Source organism: Eschrichtius robustus, chromosome 20 (genome assembly GCF_028021215.1).
Source record: "Eschrichtius robustus isolate mEscRob2 chromosome 20, mEscRob2.pri, whole genome shotgun sequence".
Classification (NCBI taxonomy): domain Eukaryota; kingdom Metazoa; phylum Chordata; class Mammalia; order Artiodactyla; family Eschrichtiidae; genus Eschrichtius; species Eschrichtius robustus.
This window is the reverse complement of record NC_090843.1, coordinates 24,277,394-24,299,636: the sequence shown is the minus strand read 5'-3', so window position 1 is coordinate 24,299,636 and position 22,243 is coordinate 24,277,394. Positions and strand designations below refer to the sequence as shown.

Genomic DNA, 22,243 nt, shown 5'->3' with positions numbered 1-22,243 from the left:
TAGAAGTATAGTGCTGTTTAGGAGGCCAAAATTAAAGAATGTGGGTTCAGTCAGTTAATATTTAATTTTAATAATACTTGTTATGCTTGAACAGTCAGCAGTTCACGAAGAGAAAAATCTTCAGTGAATGTTTACACACAGTGTGAGCACATGCTTTAAATATGCAGTGGAGGAGGAGGGGCGAATTCACAGTTAACAAAGCTAAAAAAAAATCCTTGTTATAAATTACACAAAGCATATAAAAATATTTCTCTGAATGCATAGATTAAGACTTTAAACTCACCTACCAGCAACTGTGCAGTCTAATTCACTGCCATACGCAAGAGTCAGTTGACCACAGAGGACTTTATAAGGGAGAAGAGAGAGCAGGGCAGGGCCCATCTCTCACTTGAGACTCCCTTGGCCTCCGTTTCTAAGCCCCGGAAATGCCCTGGAGCTACTCCTCTGTAGGCCACCTCCCAGCCAGGGGCTTCAACTGCTTCCAAGAATTTCTAATTGATCTGGATGGCTGGAAGAGTATTAACCCCAATGATTTAGACATGAATTAATACTGAATTTATTTATTCCAGGATAAAACTAGCCTTAACTGTATCAGTAAATTGTAACTTTTTTCGAAGGTAAGGGAAAAAAAGGGTTAGTTTGTCTGGACAGACTATCTTCTGACTGGTTGAAACACAAGGGAAGTTTCTTCTTTAAAGTACTTCAGAGAAAGTGAGTAATAAATAACCTTTACTCTGTTTGTTAGGCAAACACTGCACAAGGGTGAGTAACTCACCATCGGTAATTGCTGTAATACAATTAAGTCACCAAACAGAGTGACTCCACATTGGCCTTGAAAACACCTCAACCCCAGCTCAGCATTTCAGCAGCAGCAGGAGGCCATTATCTTAGCACAACATTCTCTTCCACTGACACCTTCTGCACGTTCTCTCTCAATCTGTAGTGTTCCAATAAAATTAACACAGTTAGGAAGTTAAGTTTCTTTGGAAACTATAGGCACTATGGGGGGAAAGCTTCTTAAGACAGCAGGGATGTTCTTCAACAGCTGGCTTCAAACCCCTGCTCTCCTGTTTGTCTAAGTGTGCTCATTCTTGTTTCTAAAGTTAAGCTGTTTATTTCAACAAGACAGTAGCTTTTCTTTTTAACATTAATGACACTGAAGGGAAGGAAAAGAATCCTTAAATGCATTCTTTAGAAAAATTCTTATGCCATGCTCAAGAGTTTAATCAGGTATTTGTTTGTTTTGAGAACAAAGCCTGGTAGACTCACAACTGACTTTGTTAAGTGGGTTGGTGGTGGTTGTGAAGGATGCCCAAGATCAAACAACTTGTTTACAAAAGCAACAGATTTCAGAGCTGTGTAAAAATCCCAATAGTTTCAAAATAATCTTTATCTTTGATACAAAAATAAAGATGCTAACTCCTTTTAGCTCAGTTTCCCACAATAACCTTTAAAATAGCAACAGATTCAGTCTGGAAAATTGCTTTTCATTTGTAGTGGAAAATGAAAGTGGAGAACATGGACTGGCAATGTTTGTGCTCTTCTCTTTCGGTGCAATTAAACAGAAACACGAAGACAGGGATCGCTTCAGTTAAAAAAAAAAAGCAAAAAAAAAAAAAAAAAAAAGCTGTTGCTCTTTTAGAAGGCGTCAGAGAGCCCTCTAGTGACCACAAAGGGGCGTTAATGCAGAGATGACTGTCTAGGCAATGGCAATCTAGAGACAGAAGCAGTCAAGAGTGTTTACAACGGAAAAAGTCAGGGAGGGGAAGCTCTTTTGGTTAACAGCATATTTACAATTAGGTAACTGTATTCTTAAATAATTTTAACCTGAGTAACATTTATAAATATGTTATGTGAAACCTCACAGCCACAAGTCACACCAAAATTCCTATGTCCAGTACCTGTGCTTTCCCCAGTTTTCCTCTCTAGTCAGTTCACGTTTCTGGAGAGTCGTGAACATGCAACACCAAGAGAAGCGCTTCCCGGCCCTTCGGGTGCACTGTCAACAGGACTAGCTAGAAATAGGCTCTGCTCTCTCTCAGCTTCTGTTAGACAACTCTCTTACATTCTGCACAAAAAACACATTGGATATAGACCCGTCGGCTTCTGCCTCTCCAGGCCACTTCTCAGCTGTTCACAGCTTCAAGCAATAGGTTTATTGTGCACCAAGAGGCTCGGAAGAGTGGCACCGCTGCTCGGGGTCAGGGGCTTCCTACCTTGGCAGAACGATGTTAGTGTATCTGATGCAGTGGCACCAGGGGCCCTCCGGGGCATCCAAGGCATTTAGATCAATGGCTTGTCCTTGGCCCAGAGGTAATGCACACTGTCACAGTACTCAGTGATAAAAGTCCCTGCTGCATTAGTAAGTCAGTTTTGAAGCTCTCCTGTTGTAGCAAGGCCTTTCAGTCAGTGTGGATGCAGCATTTCTGAACAGAAAATTATTTTCACTTATCATTAGAACAAGTTCCAGCTCTTGGAAATCTTGGAGTCGAGCAACATCTTTGTCCTAAAACAAAAATAGGTTAAACAGATTAAGAGGAGCCGCTTGTCTCTATGTGTTTGGTGTGCTGTGTTGATACCAGTGATAGTGCAGGAAATTCCCCAGGAGCGTGAACTGGGTTGGAGCGGTAGAAGGCCTTAACAGCAGTTGCTACAAGATAAGCACACCTTGAAGGGAGAGGCAGTGCAGGGATGTTTTCCTCAGGGGCCCCGAGAAGCCAGAAGCCTGACATTCAGGGAACCCAGAGATGTTGGGAGGACCACACATGTATCTATGTAGATTTGCACTATAATTTAGACTGGTTCTTATGTTATAAAACACAAGGCACATCTGATAGTGCACTAAGGTAATCCTTACAGATCACTAAAGAGAAACAACCAAAAATAGGTACCTGTGAATGGTAATTCAGAACATTCTCTCTGGTAACCTACCACTTTCAGAAATGCCAATGTCTCTATAGGCCCAGTAGAGGAAAGAAAGCTCAATGGAAAAACACCCTTTGCTCTTTTTCTATTCTCTTCTCGTTTCTTCAACTATGACTCATATACCCAAGGAGGAAGCTGGGTATTTTCCAAATGGAAAAAGCAACCACTTAACGGACCTTTCTTACCTTTCTTACCAGAGTATTGGGTAACTTTCTGATCTTCTCCACTTGATCAGGATTAACACCCAGCTCACAGCAACTCACTCTGAGCAATTCTTGGTAGGTGAGCTCCTGTCGGTCCAGTTCAATTTCAATGAAATCATTTTCTCGAAGAGATGGGTTCTGAATCCTCACCTTGAGTACCAGCTCTAGGGAAAAGGGGGGAGAAATGTTAATGAATGATTCTGGCATAGTAACCAGATGTAATTTAAGATCTTTTCCAGAAGATGGTTACCCTTAATCATGCCCTGTGCTGAAGGCCTGTGCCACCCAATGAGAAAACTAAGCACAATCAGCATGGTTTGCTCAGGCCCAGTTCTGGCTCTGCTGGTGCAGTTGCATTGTCCTCCCTATAGCTAAGACTGTGGTTCACAAAGTAAAGGGGCGGCAGGGGGAGACGGCAGACAACCATCCCAGCTGTACAGAAGGACAATTTACTTCTGCCGCTGGAGCTAAGCAGGTAAAGGCTTGAGAATGGGTTGGGTATCAAACTACACATAAGCAGGGTAAGGGGAAGCGAGGTGAAAAGAAGGCACGGGAAAGATAATGGTACAAGAATTACTCTATAAAGATTTAACAATTGTGGGGCTTCCCTGGTGGCGCAGTGGTTGAGAATCTGCCTGCCAATGCAGGAGACACGGGTTTGAGCCCTGGTCTGGGAAGATCCCACATGCCGTGGAGCAACTAAGCCCGTGAGCCACAACTACTGAGCCTGCGCGTCTGGAGCTTGTGCTCCGCAACAAGAGAGGCCGCGACAGTGAGAGGCCCGCGCACTGTGATGAAGAGTGGCCCCCGCTCGCCGCAACTAGAGAAGGCCCTCGCACAGAAACGAAGACCCAACACAGCCAAAAATAAACAAACAAACAAACAAACAAACAAAAAAAGATTTAACAATTGTGGATCTAAAGATATTTATGAGATATGAAAATCCTTGCAATAAAGACAGTACAAGAGCAAAAAGATAAGCTACTAATAAAAATTAAAGTCTGACTATGATTTGAATTCAGTATACCTTAATAAGGGAGGAACCTTGGCTTTGAGAGTAAACAAATACCATTATTCGTGGCTCTGGGATCTAAGCAGTCTGCTCCTAATTTCTGAGCCTGGCTGCCATGATGGCCCAAGCCATGCACCCATGTGCATTTAGTGGTTCTGCTTTGCTCCTTATATATGAATCCCTCATGCCACCCATGGGCCACTGTTATCAACAACAATAGTAACAGGTCCTCAAAAACAGAAAGTGAGGGAGTTACTGATATGGAAAAAGAAAGGTAAGGCTAGACTATACCCTGTGGTGTTAGACTGGAATTGGAGGTATTAGGATTAATTTACAGTTTTTAATATTTTTTAAAAGATCTAGATTAAATAGATATAGAAATACAGAAAAAAGTACATATATTTGTGTTTGCTTGCCTTTTTTTTCTTTTTTTTAACTTCACTAATCCTCTCAGGTCAGCATGCAGCTTGATATCCAGGAAGCATATGTTCATTTTCTACTTTTCATCTAAAACAGGGGTCCCCAACCCCCGGCCGCGGACCAGTAGGAACGGGGCTGCACAGCAGGAGGTGAGCAGCAAGCCAGCAAAGCTTGTCTGGGGCTCCCCATTGCTCGAATTACCACCTGAACCATTCTCCCCCTCCCCGCACCAGTCTGTAGAAAAAACTGTCTTCCACAAAACCAGTCCCTGGTGCCAAAAAGGTTGGGGATCGCTGATCTAAAATATCAATGGAGAGTTTGTTGCTTTTGTCATAAATTGTGGGAGCTGCTTTCAACTCTACTTTTTGTGACCTTTTGAACCTTGAATGACTGTGGTACAAATGGGTATATAACCCCGCTCTATCATGTACTAGATATGTGATACTGGGTAAATTACCTATCTCTTTGCATTTAAGTTTCTCCACTTCTAAAATGTACATAGGGACTTCCCTGGCGGTCCAGTGCTTAAGACTCCATGCTTCCAATGCAAGGGGCACAGGTTCAATCCCTGGTCGGGGAACTAAGATCCCACATGCTGCGCGGGGCAGCCAAGAAGAAAAATCTTAAAAAAATAAATAAATAAAATGTACATAATGGGAATTCCCTGGCGGTCCAGTGGTTAGGACTCGTCGTTTTCACTGCCAGGGCCCAGGTTCAATCCCTGGTTGGGGAACTAAGATTCTGCAAGTTGTGCAGGGAGGCCAAAATAAATAAATAAATTAAATTAAATGTGAATAATAATACCCAGTTTATGAGTTTGTTGTAACAATTAAATGAGAACTTAGAATGCTCTGAAGTTATGTTACTAGGTACATACATGTTTAGTTTATATCTTCCTGGTGAATCTTTCCTTTTATCATTCAATTGCTCTTTATTGTTTGCTTGCTTTTTTCTTTCCTTTCTAACTCTGTCCTCTGGGTGAGCCTAGAAGAAATGATGCCAGCAGCAGCGAGCACACCCAGTGTTCACATTCTGGCTTCTGAATACCGTTCTCCACCGAAAACAACCAGGGCTCCTTGGAGAGAGAGCTGATTCCAAGGCTGGGGCGGGGAAAGTTATACTAGGGAGCCTGAAACATCTTGCTGTACCACAAAGTAAGGAAGTGCTCCAAGAATGATGGGCATGTCAAAGAGACACAAGAACAAGCTCCAAGGGGCTCCCTCTGGATAAATCTGGCATAATTTGAACATCAAAATAATGATACTAATGGATTATAACCCAATAAATAAAATAAGAATCAGTGAGTTCATACTGATATAAATGGAGGAGAAGGGAAAGCCCTTCTTTATAGTAGAATACCACCTAATAAATAGAGAAAAAAATGAAAGGAAATCATATTCTACAAAATAACTGGTCTGGACTCTTCAAAACTCTGAGGTCTAAAATGATAGCTAAAGGCTGAGGAAATACTCCAGATTAAAGGAGACTATAACAACATGATAGCCAAATGCAACGGTTGATCCTGGGAGGCGGAGTGGATGGAAGGAGTGAAGATAGCTACAAAGGGCATTGCTGAGACAGCTGACAAAATTTAAATATAAACTATGGGTTAGAGAATAGTATTATGTCAAGGTTATATTTTCTAAATCTGGTCATTATACGGTGATTATGTAAGAGACTATCCTTGTTCTTAGGAAAAACACACTTAAGTAGTTCAGGGTAAAAGGGCAAAAGATAACTTGTAAATCTGAGTAAAAAGAGTTCCTTATACTAGTCTTGCATCTTTCCTGTAACTTTGTAATCATACGCAAAATAAATAAATCCCACCCCCACTCCTCAGAAAACCAGGAAGTAAAGCACTAGACCTCTGGACACCACCTGCCCTGTTGCAGAGGCTGTCTGCTGATGAGAGGTTACCTTGCATATTAAATGGAAATGCTCCGGTGAAGAAAAATGGCTGGAATGCTGGCGCTGGTCCTGCATACGTCCCGTTTTGAGGCTCCAGAGACATTGGTGGCTTGGACGGGACAGAAGAGAACAGGGAGCGACTCTGACTCACCGGTGGCTGACAAACAGGACCCGGTTTTGTGCTTTCTGGTGTTCTGAGTATGGCAGGTGGGGCAGACACATCCCCATTCTGAACCAGTGCCAAAGAGGTGTGGTCCCGTGGAAAGGCCCCAAGCAGGGGAGGTTCCCCAGGGGGCAGCAATGGAGGCGAGCCATCTGCAGGGGGTGATGCAGGAGGTGTGGAGGGGCCCCCATTCTGCAGCTGGGCTGAATCCTCCGACCCAGGGGTATAGATGAAAGGGAAGGCTGGGTTGGCCAAATAGTTCGGAACAAAGGGCAGCTCTGACTCCTTCTTCAGCTGGGGAAGGTCGTCATGGTCATCATCATCATCTTCCACTTAAAAAGACGGAAACACAGAACACGTACATAGCCCTTTAAAAATTACAAAGTAGAGTATCTTGTGAAAGCTAGTGTCCTTTGGTATACAACAAATATTTTGATCAGTGTTTACTGCACGTTTAGCGTTACCATTTTTATCACCTTAAAGTTTACAGATAAAAACCAAAACTTTATAATGCCTACCTTTCCAGAAACAATATGGAATAATTATCTTGGCACAGTTAAGACTATCTTGTTTTTAGAAACAGACTGGCTGTTTGGCCTCAAGAATATATACAATAATACCATAAGTCTTAAATTAGGTTGACAAAATCAAAAGTTGCCTCAAAACACAGACTCACCTCCCATAATCTTCCTAATTTCTCTCCTTGATGTTAATTGGACTGGCATTTCTCCCTTTGTGGTAAGAATCTCTTTGTCAGCTCCTGATTTTAACAAGTAAGAAACCACTTGACCATGATTGCGTTTACATGCCCAGTGTAAACAGGTCCTATGGCAAAGAAAAGAAAAAAAAGAGTGATTTAAAAAGTGGAGAGGTGATTTGGGATTTCAAATTCTACACACCAGTAAATAAATATATACAAGCGTGTTAGAGTTCAGCTAGAACCAGAAAATCAGGCTGGTAATCTTAACTTCTCTTTTCAGAAAGCAGATGATCGAAATATTTAATATGCTTAAAATTTATTTTTCAGTTTCATTTCTGGCCCTTGGGAAAAGCTAATTTATCCTAGGAGCTTTATTTCAATGGCTTTCAGAAGGCTGGCTGCCTGGCTGGCTAGATAACTCTACTGATATCCTGTGTGTTAACTCTATCAGTGTCGCTCATTAGATTGTACCAGTCTCTTTAAAATATATTTTTACATGGCCATATTCCTTTTAAGAGACTATGGAAACTTGCTTCATATGTACCAAATGTCACTTGAAGATTAAATATTATCAGGCTACTAACTATCACTCATCTGCAGCTTGCTCTGCCGCTAAAATTATTACTACAGCAGATCCCTGTCTGAATCTCAGTTACTCTTTTCCTCTTTCCTTTTCTCTCCTTCACACACACACAAAAAGGATTTCCAAATTCCCATTTTTAAGAGTTCACTTCTCTAGTTCTCTCCAGAAGGCTACATTTTTCAAGTGCTTTAGGAATTAAAGTACGTGTGCAGTGCCTTGTGTTTAAGGCACGCACACGTACTTTAATTCCTAAAGCACTTGAAAAATGTACATCAACAGTCAAAATTTTTGAGAACTCTTCTGAAGTATTAGACTCATTTAAGTAAAACTAATTATTTACTATTGTACGCATAGGAAGGGATTATGCACACTCTAAAGAGCTATTATCTTAACACTGCACAGAAATATAATTAACATGCTAGCCAATACTCCAACTTAATAGAGCTACTAAATTCATCCCCAGTTGCCAAAGCTGAATGTTATTATGGAAGGAAATTATTTTTCTCCCCTCTGTTTTTTTTTTTTAATTTTTTATTTATTTGTTTATTTATTTATGGCTGTGTTGGTCTTCGTTTCTGTGCGAGGGCTTTCTCTAGTTGCGGCAAGTGGGGGCCAGTCTTCATCGCGGTGCGTGGGCCTCTCACTATCGCGGCCTCTCTTGTTGCGGAGCACAGGCTCCAGACACGCAGGCTCAGTAGTTGTGGCTCACAGGCCTAGTTGCTCCGCGGCATGTGGGCTCTTCCCAGACCAGGGCTCAAACCCGTGTCCCCTGCATTGGCAGGCAGACTCTCAACCACTGCGCCACCAGGGAAGCCCCCTCCCCTCTGTTTTGAAATGTCCTCATTCACCAACTCTCTAATTGAACTGAGATAAATATCTTCAGAGCTTATAGACGAATATAAATATGGTAAAGAATAGAACATATGTTCAATAGTGAGGAGTAGGTCACCCACCTGAGAAATATAACTATCTAGAAAGTTCATTTGGTTCCAGGAAAAAGCTGATTTGCCCTGGGCACCTTAATATTTATGACTTACAGAAAGCCAGCTTGTCTGGCTGGCTGGGAGCAACTCCACTGATGTTTCAGAGTGATATTTGACATTCCAAGCTATTACTCATTAGAATTAGATTATCCAGATGTCTTTAAAAGGTACTCTATGATGAAGAAAATGCCAATTTGGGGAAAATAAGGTAAGAGTCTTGATATGGACTTCTAAAATATAAGCTCTGTGTGAAGGTAAGGAAGTATCTGCTTGAATATACGGGTACTTAATTAATATTTGCTGAATGAGTGAACCAAGGACAAGGTGGGCATTACTCGGAGTAGAAGGATCCCATATATCCTTGATTCTGGGCAAACTACAGCTGAGAGTGTGTTTGTGTGTGGATGTCTTGAAAGTCTGAAAATGAATAATTATAATGATAAGCAAGCACTCAAAAATGAATGGAGCATGATGAGAAAAATGTTCCCTTTTGGAAGTAAAGTGCTCACTTGCTAGTAGTAAATCACTTGTTCATGACAAGCTTGAGAGTGAAGGAAGAAATATACTGCCAGTGGATCTGAGACACTTGGGGACAAACCAACTAGCTAAAGCATCACCATGTAAAGTGGAGTTAAGTCAACATAGCACGTCCCCCACAGCCCTGTACCCTGAGTGATCATCATTTATAGTCCAGACCTGTGCGGCTCTGGGTGGCCAGAACTCACAGGCACTGTAGCCAGGCAATATTTTCAACTTCTTCATGAGCTATTATACTTGTTCCTTAAAGCAAAGGGGTATGCATGACACTTGAATTACAATTGATGTGGGAGCTGTATCTTTGAACTTGAACTCTTTAAGCTTTAAATTTGCAGTCAGAATAGCCTATCAGTGCTGGGAAGTATTTCAGACCAGAGGCACTGGGCATCCTTTCAGTGCTGGGAAGTATTTCAGACCAGAGGCACAAATTTCATTTGTGCAGAAATTGTGGTTACTGAGCAGCTAAGAATTGAAAGCAGTAACCATTCTGCTTTTCTATGCTACTGACTATGTTTTTTGAGGGTAACCTTTATATCCCATTACCCAGCACACTGCTTAATAAAAAAATAATAGTTAAAAAAGAAAAAATAGTTAACACAGACATAATGTTTTACATACTGAACACTGTTCTAAAAGCTTTACATATATTAATTCATTTAATCCTCTAAACAACCCATGAGTTACGTACTATTATCAACATTCTCCCACTTTACAGATGAGAAAACTGAGGCAGTCAGCAAATAAGCAAAACACTATGGTACACAGAGATTGTATTATAAGGACAATAAAGAAAGAAAAGGGATTAGGAAATGCCAGAGACAGGGAAGGGGCATGGCTCAATTTTAAATTGAGGGTCAAGGAAAGACTCACTAAGGCGACATCTAAGCTAAGACCTGAAGGAGGTGAGGGAACAAAAGCATTTTAAATGACGGGAAGAGAAAACACAAAGGCCTTAAATCAACATTGTGCCTGGTGTTTTCAGGAAAAGCAAGGAGGCCAGGAGAGCAGAATGAAGGGGGCAAGGGGGTAAAGCCGGAGGTGAGGCTTAGAGGTAAAGACAGAGGATGCAGGGACAAGGAGTCGAAACTGTAGGACCCTGTGGGCTTTTACTCAGTGTGAGATGGGAGCCATTAAAGGGTTTTGAGTAGAATGAAATTATCTGACTTATGTTTCAAGTCAGGATCCCTCTGGCTGCTGTGCTGAGAAAAGATGTAGGGTAGAAGGACTAGTTAGGAGGCTACTGCATTAATCCAAGTGATGGAATGATGGTGGCTTTGCACCAGAGGTGTAGTGGTAGAGCTAGTGAGAAATGGTCAGATTCTAACTACACCGCTGCCAGTGGAGCTGGCAGGATTAGCAGCTTGACTGGATGTGGGGTGTGAGGGAAAGACAGAGGCAAGGAGGGCACCAAAGATTCTGGCCTGTGCACCTCAGATGCTGAGATGAGGACTCAGGAGCAGGCTGGGGACAATTAGGGGTACGAGGGAGACCAGGAACTCAACCCTGGACATGCTGAATTTGAAGTCCTATTAGACATCTTCCCCCAATTAAATCTATGAAAGCCTCTTCATAGTTCAACCAACTTACATTCACTGAGCACCTACTATGTGGTTAAGAAAGTATGGTTTGGGGGCTTCCCTGGTGGTCCGGTGGTTAAGGCTCCATATTTCCACTGCAGGGGGTGCGGGTTCGATCCCTGGTTGGGGAACTAAGATCCCACATGCCGTTGGGTGCGGCCAAAATAAAAAAAAGAGGAAGTATGGTTTGGAGGCAGATGCTGGGTTTGTTTCCCAGCTCCATCAGTTACTGTAAACTCTGTGACCTTGGGAAAATTACTTAATCTTTCTGGGCTTCAGTATCCTCACCTACAAAATGGAGAGAATAACAATAGCTATGTCCCTGAGTAGTTGTGAATGAGATAATACACGTAAAGCACTTGGAAGCTTGTTTGCACTACAGAGCAAGCTCAATAAATGTTAGCTACTTATATAATGCTGCATCTCCTTAAATGCTCACAACACTCTTCTGAAATAACTGGAAAATGAAGTGACTCGGGCAAGGTTGTATATCCAAGCAGGAATGGAGAAGAACCTGCAGGAAAGACCAGGCTCATTCTTCTACACAACACTGCCTCCCAGTGCCAAAACAATGATTCACAGCTTGTGAACCACATAGCAATACTAGAAATGGCACACACAGAGAAAAGCAAGCTAGTTTGCAAACACTTTTAAACAAAACAAAAAAGCAGTTTCTACTGTTTCCTGGCTTTCTGGACAGCTACCCAGGTTGTTTTCCTTAGGGTAAGTTGGTAGATAGATTTGTGAGGAAGTCAGGAAACTGACTCCGGTCCTGGCTTTTATATTAATAGTTGTGTGACCTCGGGCAGGTTATTCCCTGGAGTTGAACCCATCTCCAATGTCCCTTTTAGTTTCAAACTGTATCATTCCACCTTAAAAAAAAAACATTTGCAAACTCACTTTAACTCTCAGCTAGCAAAATAGGCTGGTTAAGCATAACCTGGATCAAATAAAAAATTAAAATTTAAATGTGAAGAGAGCAGAATAATACCACATTCAGTAACTTAAAACTTGACCACCAGCACATCTTAAAATGAGATTCCTTATTTAGTTGGAAAGGACTCAACTGCATGCAGGCATCTGAAGTCCCATATTTGAAACTGTTGTAAGAAAACAAAGCAAACACTATAGGATAAATGAATGGGTCTTCCTGCAACAGGCAGCTGTAGGTAGTAGCAAATCACTGCTGCAGTGAGACAACAGAGAAGCAGAAGAGGGATGCAAGTGATTTTTTTTTTCCTAGTCTTGGGAAAAGAAATCGTGCTAGTTTATAAGATCCACATTTGCTCAGTTGCTTATGCTTTTTGCTCTGCACAGACGTATTCTTCATAGTAATTCCAGACTCGAACTGGGGTGAGCTCCAAATTAGGGTGAGAGTCGTAGCCAGCATCGTTCCGGCCACGTTAGGGGTGGGGTGGGGGGAACGGCGGGCGCCAGGGTTCGGGTGGGCGCTGCCGGGGCAGGACCACGTGGGCCGGGATTTGGACACGACGCTCCGCTGACTACCCGAGGCAGAGGGGGGCCAGGTCTGGCCTCCAGAGAGCACAGCCTCGTTGACCCGGGGCGCCGGGCCACGCCTTAGAGGGCGTCGGGGGCAGCGCTAGGCCGAGCTCGCGCCCGGGCCGGATGCTCTGCCCCTAGGCCTCCCCCGCTCCCCACTTACCAGCCGTTGACCTCATTTTGGGAGTTCACATCCACCCCGCTCTCCACGAGTTTCTGCACCTCCCGAATGTCCCCCAAGGCCGCGGCCTCCCGCAGCCTCTCCTGCTGCTCCTTCTGCTCCAGGAGAGCGCTCATCTTCCCTCAGCCCCAGGCCCCCGCCCCGGCCCGCCCGCCCAGTCCCGGCCGGTCAGCGCCGCCGCCGCCGCGGCCCGCTCCCCGCCATGCGGAGACCGCGCGGAGCACGTCCACCCAGCTCGCGCCGCCGCCCGCGCCCGGCCAGCTGCCTCTGCTACCCCGCCGAGGGCCGCCCGCCACTCCCCTGCTGCTCCCGGCCCGTGGGCCCAGGCCTACTCCCGGCCGCGCCTCCCGCAGGCCGGCTCCGGGGGAACCTATTCGGAGTGACAACCCTGACCCAGATATTTTCCGTTCCTACCCTCGGCGCCCGCGCGGGCTGGCTGTTTATGTAACAGCTGCACAATATTATCTGCCGTGATTCACCGACTATTTTTAGAACTCCCTAACCCGCAGCTTCCAGGGAGGAGGACAGACACAAGGAAAGGGAAGAATGGGTATTTGAGAGCCAGAAAAGCTTTATCCCCTGGCGCAGGCTGTTTACCAGGCATCAAAAATAATTAGTGTTCCCCACCCCACCCCCACCCCGGTTTGTTTGGCTCTTTTTCCTTATCTGAACCAACTCTTGCCCAGCAGGATGGGGAAATGGGCTGAAAACGATCCTAATATATGCCTATTATTGCAGAGATAGAGTACACGGTTCTTCTTTTGACAGTGCTTGGGACTATTCGGTTCGATTATTTATTTCAATTGCTGTTGTTTTTCATCTCATTTTAGAGATTTCTTCTAAATTGGCTTTCAGGAAAAATATTTATATTGTGCTCAGAGTCTATAAAATGTGATTTATTACTGCTTTTAAATCTTAATTAATTACTCTCCGGGAAGGCCATGTAAGGAAAAAAGAAAGAAGAGAACACCAAAGAGGCTTTGGAGTTATCCGGGTCTCTGATATCAGGAGCTGGGGAGAGGAACGGTGCAAAGTATAAACAGCATTCTGCCTGACTTCTTTGCCTAATCAATCTAACGAGGCTCAGAGCCTGGGCTGGCACTGCTTTACTAACCAGCCGGAGAAAAAGAAAAGTATTGTTTTGCTGAGCCCAGGCGCCCGAGAGACATCTTTCAATGTGGCACAGGATGGAAGACTGCAGATGGGGTCGGAAGGATTAAGGAATAACCCTGGGGTGAAAAAGAGAAAGGTCTGAACGCAGAGAGGAGATAAAATAGGAAGAGACAAATTTAGGCCTGGGGTTTTCATTTGCCTCCCTTGGGGCAGCCCAGGATTTGCACAGCAAGCATTTTTCTTGCTACTGTTTAAGAAGAACCCAAATCTGTTTATTATGATACAGTCATTCACACAGTACACAGTGCACACCAGGTGGTACTGAATATAAACTGACTGCACACTTAAATTGATCCTATGGTGAACTGGAACTCTGCTTGAGCTTACATTTTTATTTGTCCCCCAATTTAAACTTTAATTCTCAGATCCAGCATGATACTCCATCTGAAGCTGACGTGCATAGTACTGGAATTGGGCCCTTTAGCACAATTTGTGTGACAGAGGAGTAGGTAGTGGCCTCTTTTTTTAAAAAGCAGTTCAAAAAAATTGGTAGTTACTGCAGATCAAAATCTGTGAGTTCTCTTTGTAAGGATTTATTTGTCAAATTTCCCTTCCTTAAAAAGGATTTTAGGGACTTCCCTGGTGGCACAGTTAAGAATCTGCCTGCCAATGCTGGGGACACGGGTTCGATCCCTGGTCCGGGAAGATCCCACATGCCATGGAGCAACTAAGCCCATGTGCCACAGCTACTGAGTCTGCACTCTAGAGCCCGCGAGCCACAACTACTGAGCCCACGTGCCACAACTACTGAAGCCTGTGCGCCTAGAGCCCGTGCTCCGTGACAAGAGAAGCCACCGCAGTGAGAAGCCCGTGCACCGCAACAAAGAGTAGCCCCCGCTCACCGCAACTAGAGAAAGCCTGCACACAGCAACGAAGACCCAATGCAGCCAAAAATAAATAAATTTATTTAAAAAAATTTTTTTACTTATTTGGCTGCGCTGGATCTTAGTTGCGGCACACGGGATCTTCACTGCAGCATGCGGGATCTTTAGTTGTGGCATGCGAACTCTTAGTTGCGGCATGCATGTGGGATCTAGTTCCCCGACCAGGGATCGAACCTGGGCCCCCTGCATTGGGATTGTGGAGTCTTACGCACTGGACCACCAGGGAAGTCCCTTATTTATTTTTTATTTTTAAAAATTTAGGGAATTCCCTGGTGGTCCAGTGGTTAGGACTTGGCACCTTCACTGCCAGTTGGGCCCCGGGTTTGATCCCTGGGCAGGGAACTAAGATCCCACGAGCTGAGTGGCGCAGCCGAAAAAAGAAAAAGAAAATTAACAGACATTTATTCCTTTAGTTGAACAACCTTTACACACAAAATGTATGGTTTAACTTTTGTTGTTGTTGTTGTTTGTTTGTTTTTTGAGTGGAAAGGAATTCAGGTCTCAAGAGGTTTTGTGAGCCTGTTACCTATTTTATGGAAATCATTTAAGTGAGTGAGTGATTGATTGATTGATTGATTTGCCTCAAGACCCAGCTTGCAAGATCTTAGTTGCCTGACCAGGGATTGAACTCTGCCTGCCTCCCCGCCATCCCCCACTCCCCGCCCCCCACAGTAGAAGTGCAGAGCTCTAACCACTGGAGCACCAGGGAATTCCCTAAGTGAGCCTTTTAAAAGACCTGAAGAGCATAGGAGAAAAACTGGTTCAAGGAAACCAGCAATTCGATTTCAAAATTAAACTACCTATTAAGTCAGCAAAACCAGAATTTGAAAGAATTGGGGCAATTACTCTTCCATATTTCCTACACACTCAAATTCACCCAGGTAAACAAAGCCTGGACTACTGGAAGATGGGAAGCAAACAGATGTGGTGGTATGCTGAATATTAAAGAAGGCATAATTGGTGACTTGGAAGTTTGTAGAAAGGTAAGGATTTTGAGGGTAGTTTGAGCAGGAATGAAAAAAATAATGTAGTTAAATTGGAAACCATGAACTTGTATTCACAGCAACTACATGACTTTTCTCAGTAGCCTTATGGGAATGGATAAATTGGGTTGACCCAAGATGACTTTTAACACTTGTTAGACTGAGCAATGATGTTACTTTTAAATAAAGGCAACCTTATTTTTTAGCCAAAGGTAAAATGGTCACAAACTAGCACTACAGATAAAGTATTTACAATTTTGATCAAAGCTGACTTTTTCTATCCTCCCACACTTGAAAGGTATCTGATGACCATCAATTTCCCAATCCTAGTGTTACTAGCTTACAAACCTTAAGGTTTATAATTCCCTTCTCATTTACCTGATGTTCAATTTCCATCAGTTTCAGTATATGCCAGTATAAATACCATTACTATTTTGCATGAAATTCAGTATTCTACAGATCCCGTGGAGTCATGGGAGGATTGAGTCAGGAGCCTCTGCCTTTTAAGTGAACTTCAGTGGTACTGTGGAGACCAAGGCAATTTTGTTTAGATTAACCAGGATTTGTTTCTTTTGTAAGAGAATCCTCTTGCAACATGTTTATTCAATTCTCTTAAAAATGGTGGCATTCTTTTAAACTTTTCTCCTTTCGGAAGCAGCAGTCACAGATATGGAATATTAGATTAAATCTAAAAATGTAGGCCCTAGTCAACTTTCATTACTTTTCTGCATATGATCATGACAGAGGATTAGGACATCCTTCACATTTCCAAGCAAAATCCAATTTTAAATATTTGTCCTTGGGCTTTCCTGGTGGCACAGTGGTTAAGAATCTGCATGCCAATGCAGGGGACACAGGTTTGAGCCCTGGTCCAGGAAGATCCCACATGCTGCCGAGCAACTAAGCCTGTGTGCCACAGCTACTGAGCCTGCACTCTAGAGCTGGCATGCCACAACTACTGAAGCCCGCGCAGCTAGAGCCCGTGCTCTGCAACAAGAGAAGCCACTGCAATGAGAAGCCCACGCACGGCACCAAAGAGTAGCCCCCGCTCGCCGCAACTAGAGAAAGCCCACGCGCAGCAACGAAGACCCAACGCAGCCCAAAATAAATTAATTAATTAATTAAAAAAAAAAAAAGTCTATCCTTGCCAAACTCCATAAAACAGCCACTGGAGAGTAACCCAGCAGAGCACTGCATCACTCCAGTAAAGCTGTAGGTTTCATCACACGCACCAACATGTGCATGGCTAGTTTCTGCACTCCTCTTCTACAGAATGTATTTTACACCTATTGTACAAAACAGTATTTTAAACACTGACGTATAAACTTCCTAAAAGGATAAAGCAAAGACAAAAGTATTTTTCTTATAAGAAACAAGATATACCATCACTTATAGTATTTAAACATTATTGCACTTTAGCTTTCATAATTTGACAACGCATTCATGAAACAATCTGTAGACAACTAGTTTTAACAGACAAATTAAAAAACACTTTTTAGACATGAATATCTTAGTTTATTAGGTAAGAATTTCAAAAACATTACTTTTTTTTTTTTTAATTTTATTTTTGGTTGTGTTGGGTCTTCGTTGCTGAATGCGGGCTTTTCTCTGGTTGAGGCGAGCAGGGGCTACTCTTTGTTGCGGTGCGCGGGCTTCTCATTGCGGTGGCTTCTCTTGTTGTGGAGCATGGGCTCTAGGCACGCAGGCTTCAGTAGTTGTGGCACGTGGGCTCAGTAGTTGTGGCTCGCGGGCTCTAGAGTGCAGACTCAGTAGCTGTGGCACATGGGCTTAGTTGCTCCGTGGCATGTGGGATCTTCCCGGACCAGGGATCGAAACCCGTGTTCCTTGCATTGGCAGGCGGATTCTTAAGCACTGTGCCACCAGGGAAGCCCACAAACATTACTTATATTAGCAGTAACAGTGGAGCTGGAGAGTACTGTGCCATCTCCAAGCTGCATGGTGAGACCCACCAGCGGTGTGGCGTAACTCGTGGCCCTTTCCAAGGCTATAGCTCTTTCAACCTGCCAGTGTCAGCCCTCACATCTACCTGTACTTGTGGACTGGACTGGTGATCCACTAGGTGTCAGGATTTCTTCTGGTAGATTTATGGAATGGATCAATGAGGATAACCTCAAAGAATTTGTGTGTAGAATTTTCACCAACCCAGTGAGAATCCAGGACACTCAGAGCCACATGGTGGCACCCAGCTCACTCCTCCACAATAGACTGAAGGTTTCAAGCAAACTTTAGCCGTTTAACACCATGATAATTAGGCTTGCCATAGCTGGCACCCTTAGGAACTGGGCATTTGCAGCCAGCACGGCTCACAGAAATCTGATATGTGACATAACCTTGCTTGGCCTTGTATCCCAGTCTGCGTGCTTTATCAGGCTGGGTGGGGTGGAGGGCCCTGTGGAGTGCAGAGAGCTGGCAGTACTGCCAAAAGCACACCTTGAGAAGAAAGCGCATTACATCAGACTGCTTCTTCCTCCACAGCTCCTGGATGTACTCGTAAGTGCCTATTTTGGCTTACCTTTGAGATAAACTGATGGCTGCCACCAGACTGAAAGGGAGAACTTTCATTTTAAAGAAAAAGACTGATATTTGCAGTATCGTGTGACAAACCCCAAAATGTACAAGGTAAAATGGTGGCACAAAGGAGATGATGAGTTGTGTGTGGCAGGCAGAGAATGAGGGTCCAGGTTGGCTTTACAGAGCTGGTGATGCTTGGGCTGTGAGCTGAGAAAGATGGGTAGACGTTTCTGGGATGAGGAAAGAGCATTCCATGTCTGGAGCAGTGTAACGTGGTGTGATGTCATAGGAAGAAGGGGTGTTCAAGGTGTGGGGGGAGCAGTAGCAAAAAGCTGGAGAAGCAGGTCCAATCATGGATGGCCTTGTGGTGTTTAAATTTTAGATGGGGAACCATTGAGGGGTTTTGAGCAGGGAAGAGACACAACTGGATTTACATTTAGAAAGATGACGGAGGCAGCAAAGCAGATGGAGGATGGAGTCATGGGGGCCACGCTGAAGGCTGGGAAGCAGTAGTAACTGTGGCTTCATTTCTATATTTGTTCACCAGAGCTGCCATACAAAGTACCACAGATTTGTGGCTTTAAACAACAGAAATTTATTCTCTCACAGTTCTGGAGGCTAAAAGTCCAAGATCAAGGTGTCAGTAGGTTTGGTTTCTCCTGAGGCCTCTCTCCTTGGCTTGCGGATGGCTGCCTTCTCAGTGTGTCCTCACATGGCCTTTCCCCTGTGTGCCTGCCTGGCGTTTCCAAATTTCCTCTTCTTATAAGGATACCGGTCAGATTGTATTGGGGCCCATTTTAAATTTATTACCTCTTTAAAGGCTCTATTTCCAAATGTAATTACATTGTGAGATCCTACCGTGGATTCTGAGAATTTGAACATATGAATTTGTGTGTGTGCGTGGTGGGGCACACAGTTCAGTCCATGACACTTTGCATTAGTAACATACATGGAACGGGGTCTGGAGACCACTGACTGATAAGGTTGTTTTCCATCTCAGCATCAGAAAATAACCAACTCATATAATCTATAAAAGTTATCTGTAAACTGGGCATTGTGATTTGTTCATAAAGGCTACTTTTGGGAATTCCCTGGCCATCCAGTGGTTAGGACTCTGAGCTTCCACCGCAGGGGGCACGGGTTTGATCCCCTGGTCAGGGAACTAAGATCCCACATACCCCCGGGGGCACGGCCAAAAAAACAAAACACTACTTTTATGTCTGAATCCCTGATGCCCAGCAGATGATGCTGGCACTGGTTGAATTAATGAAAAGGATAAATGAATGAATTCATTATCTGCAGTGGTAATACACACTGAACTGTGGCTGGCCTCAGAATCTATGAAAAAGAGAGCCATAAAGAGCCTAGCGTGGGACTGGGTAGGAGCTCTTGCCTCTGAGATCCAAAGGACAGTATTTTCCTTTTACTTCATTTCAAGTTATTGTTACATTTTTGTCTTCCATGGCTCAGGAGCTCCCTGAGAACCAGGTTGTATACATCTATCTGTGTTCCCGGCCACTAACCCAGTTCCTGGCACAAAGTACATGCGCCATTAAAGTTTGTGGAATGAATGAGGGAATTAGATTAAAAAGTTTTAGGGAATTCCCTGGTGGTCCAGTGGTAAGGACTCGGCGCTTTCACTGCCGTGGCCTGGGTTCAATCCTTGGTCAGAGAACTAAGATCCTGCAAGCTGCGTGATGTATGCAAAAAAAAAAAAAAAGTTTTAGTGAACAGAAACTGTAACTTTGCACTCAGGTTTTATAAGTCCTGTTTGTAGTTCAAGATATGTACTTCTTTTTTTTTTCCTTTTTGGTGGTCGTGGCAGTGGTGAACCTTCAAAAAATGCTTCATTGAGAAAACAGCAACCATCAGCTGAAAACTCCCTCATCTCACTGCTGCATCTACAAACTGATTTCTATCTTTTTTCTTCTCTTGTTTCAGTGGAGAAAAGGTCCTTTTTTCTAGGAAAGGCCAATATGCCCTGGAGCCTAAACCATCACCTTCCCTTCTTAAGAATTTGGAACTTTAGCTATTCTCTTCTTTTATCTTCTACCTTCTCCAACACTAAACATATTCTAATTTCCCATCTTAAAAAAGCCTCCCTGGACCCATACCTCCTTTCAGTTCTTCCCCTATCTCGCTAATTCACTTCTTAAAATGAGTTGTCCACCTGCCATTCTACTCCCTCATTTTTCCTTCATTCTTCAATCCATTTCAGTCTGACTTCCAACTGCGGATCCAGTGGATCCTTTTCAGTCTTCTCATGCCAGACCTTCAGCAGTTTTCTACAATGTTGGTTACTTCCACCTTTTTTAAAAAAATATTTATTTATCTTTGGCTGCATTGGGTGTTCGTTACTGTGTGCGGGCTTCCTCCATTTGCGGTGAGTAGGTGGCTTCTCCTGTTGCGGAGCACGGGCTCTAGGCGCGTGGGCTTCAGTAGTTGTGGCGCGTGGGCTTCAGTAGTTGTGGCGCGTGGGCTTCAGTAGTTGTGGCGCGTGGGCTCAGTAGCTGCGGCTCGCGGGCTCTAGAGCACAGGCTCAGTAGTTGTGGCGCACAGGCTTAGTTGCTCCGCAGCATGTAGGATCTTCCTGGACCAGGGCTCGAACCCATGTCCCCTGCATTGGCAGGTGGATTCTTAACCAGTGTGCCACCAGGGAAGCCCACTTTCACCTTGTTGAAACAGTTTCTCTATCTTTGTTTGTTTGTTTGTTTGTTTGATCTTCCCTGACTCTATACTCTCCAGACTTTCCTCTTACATCTTTGGATTCCCTTTCACAGTATCCTATGGTTCCTTCTCTACCCCTTTAAAGCAGCATCTCTCAAATGTTTGCCATCTTCAGGCCACTTAATGAGTATCCTGACAGTTTTAGGTTTATTTAAAATAATGATGAACATCGTATCATATAATGAAATGACCTTGGTATATGCTGCTCTCTCTCTGCTTTGAATTCTTTTCTGTCCACTTTGCTTGGCTGGAGAGCCCTCATCTTTTAGGCCTTAGGTCATTTCCACGGAGAGACCCCTCTTACTCTTTGACAGAACCCTACTTTCTCCTCCTCATTATCATAATAGCTAATGATTAAACTTAAAATGTGTTGGGCCTGTTCTACATGCCTTACCTGTGTTATCTTCACAGCAACATCTTATGTGTTTAGGGGACCATTATTACTATAAGCCCCATTTTACAGATGGGGAAAGGAAGGCAGAATGGCAGAGCTGGGATTACCAACCCGGGCGATCTGTCTTTAGAGTCCGTACAGTTAAAGGTGCTAGAGTACTTATTACAATTTATATTGATATATTTATTTATTTAGTGACTGTCTCTCTCACTAATCCTCAAGGTCTGTGGGAGCAAAGACCGTGTCTGAAAGGTTCAGAACTTAGCTTCAAGAGTGTATCTGGTACATGATAAGTACTCAGATATTTGTTCAGTAAATGAATCAATAATTTAAAAAAATTCCAGACTGGGAGGCAAACTCCTCCCCATACTCCGCGTAGAAAGAAACCGCCTTATCTCCTCCTGCCTTGATTTTCCACCTTGTGAATCAGGGGAGTCGGGGTGGGAGGACCAAGTCAGGGAGAAGAGGCGGCAAGCGCAGAGACTAGGAGAAAGGAGTCAGGACACGGAACGAGCGCTGATCTTCAGTTTCCTCCACTGCAAGATGGCACCGAGAGCACCGCGTGGTACAAAAGGATACGCTACCCTTTTCTCCATTTCGGAGCGGTGTTAAAGCTTCAAGACGTATGTTTCTACTTCCGTGAAAGAGCGCGGGACTAACGGAGCCTACGAAAGGAAGCAGCACGCGTTACCACGCTCAGTAGCCTACGGTTTCGCTTGGCGCGGAATGAGGCGGTGCCGCCCACCAAGGGCGGAGTTCAGGCCTCGGCAGGCCCCGCCCGCGGGCCGTCGGAAGCGGCCCGCCCTCGCCTCCCAGGCCTGGGCGTGTCCTCGTGGGCGCACGCGCGCGCACGGCATG

The 22,243-nt window shown here is 44.1% G+C and overlaps 1 protein-coding gene and 1 pseudogene across 2 annotated transcripts; both read right to left on the bottom strand.

Moving 5' to 3' along the window:
• Positions 1-49: 49 nt before the first annotated feature.
• ANKRD40 (ankyrin repeat domain 40) lies at positions 50-12,815 on the bottom strand. Of its 2 annotated transcripts, none has more exons than XM_068530721.1 (5): positions 12,675-12,815; positions 7,308-7,456; positions 6,478-6,963; positions 3,111-3,292; positions 50-2,506 (listed from the first exon to the last, which is right to left on the bottom strand). In XM_068530721.1, exons 1-5 carry the CDS (start codon positions 12,806-12,808, stop codon positions 2,360-2,362), a joined length of 1,098 nt encoding a protein of 365 aa, XP_068386822.1. In that variant the 5' UTR covers positions 12,809-12,815; the 3' UTR covers positions 50-2,359. The 2 variants fall into 2 exon arrangements, with proteins under 2 accessions (XP_068386822.1, XP_068386823.1); XM_068530722.1 differs by having other exon boundaries at positions 3,120-3,292.
• On the bottom strand, positions 12,815-22,242 carry LOC137755548 (large ribosomal subunit protein eL15-like; annotated as a pseudogene).
• Position 22,243: the final 1 nt, after the last annotated feature.

What these genes read in the sequence shown, in the direction of transcription:
- ANKRD40 (XM_068530721.1), bottom strand. Translation starts at nt 12,808, where the DNA reads ATGAGCGCTCTCCTGGAGCAGAAGGAGCAGCAGGAGAGGCTGCGGGAG. An exon ending in AATTAGGAAGATTATGGGAG is followed by an intron (nt 6,964 to 7,307) that starts GTGAGTCTGTGT and finishes CGTCTTTTTAAG; the next exon opens with TGGAAGATGATGATGATGAC. An exon ending in ATTTCCATTTAATATGCAAG is followed by an intron (nt 3,293 to 6,477) that starts GTAACCTCTCAT and finishes CCTTTTCCCTAG; the next exon opens with AGCTGGTACTCAAGGTGAGG.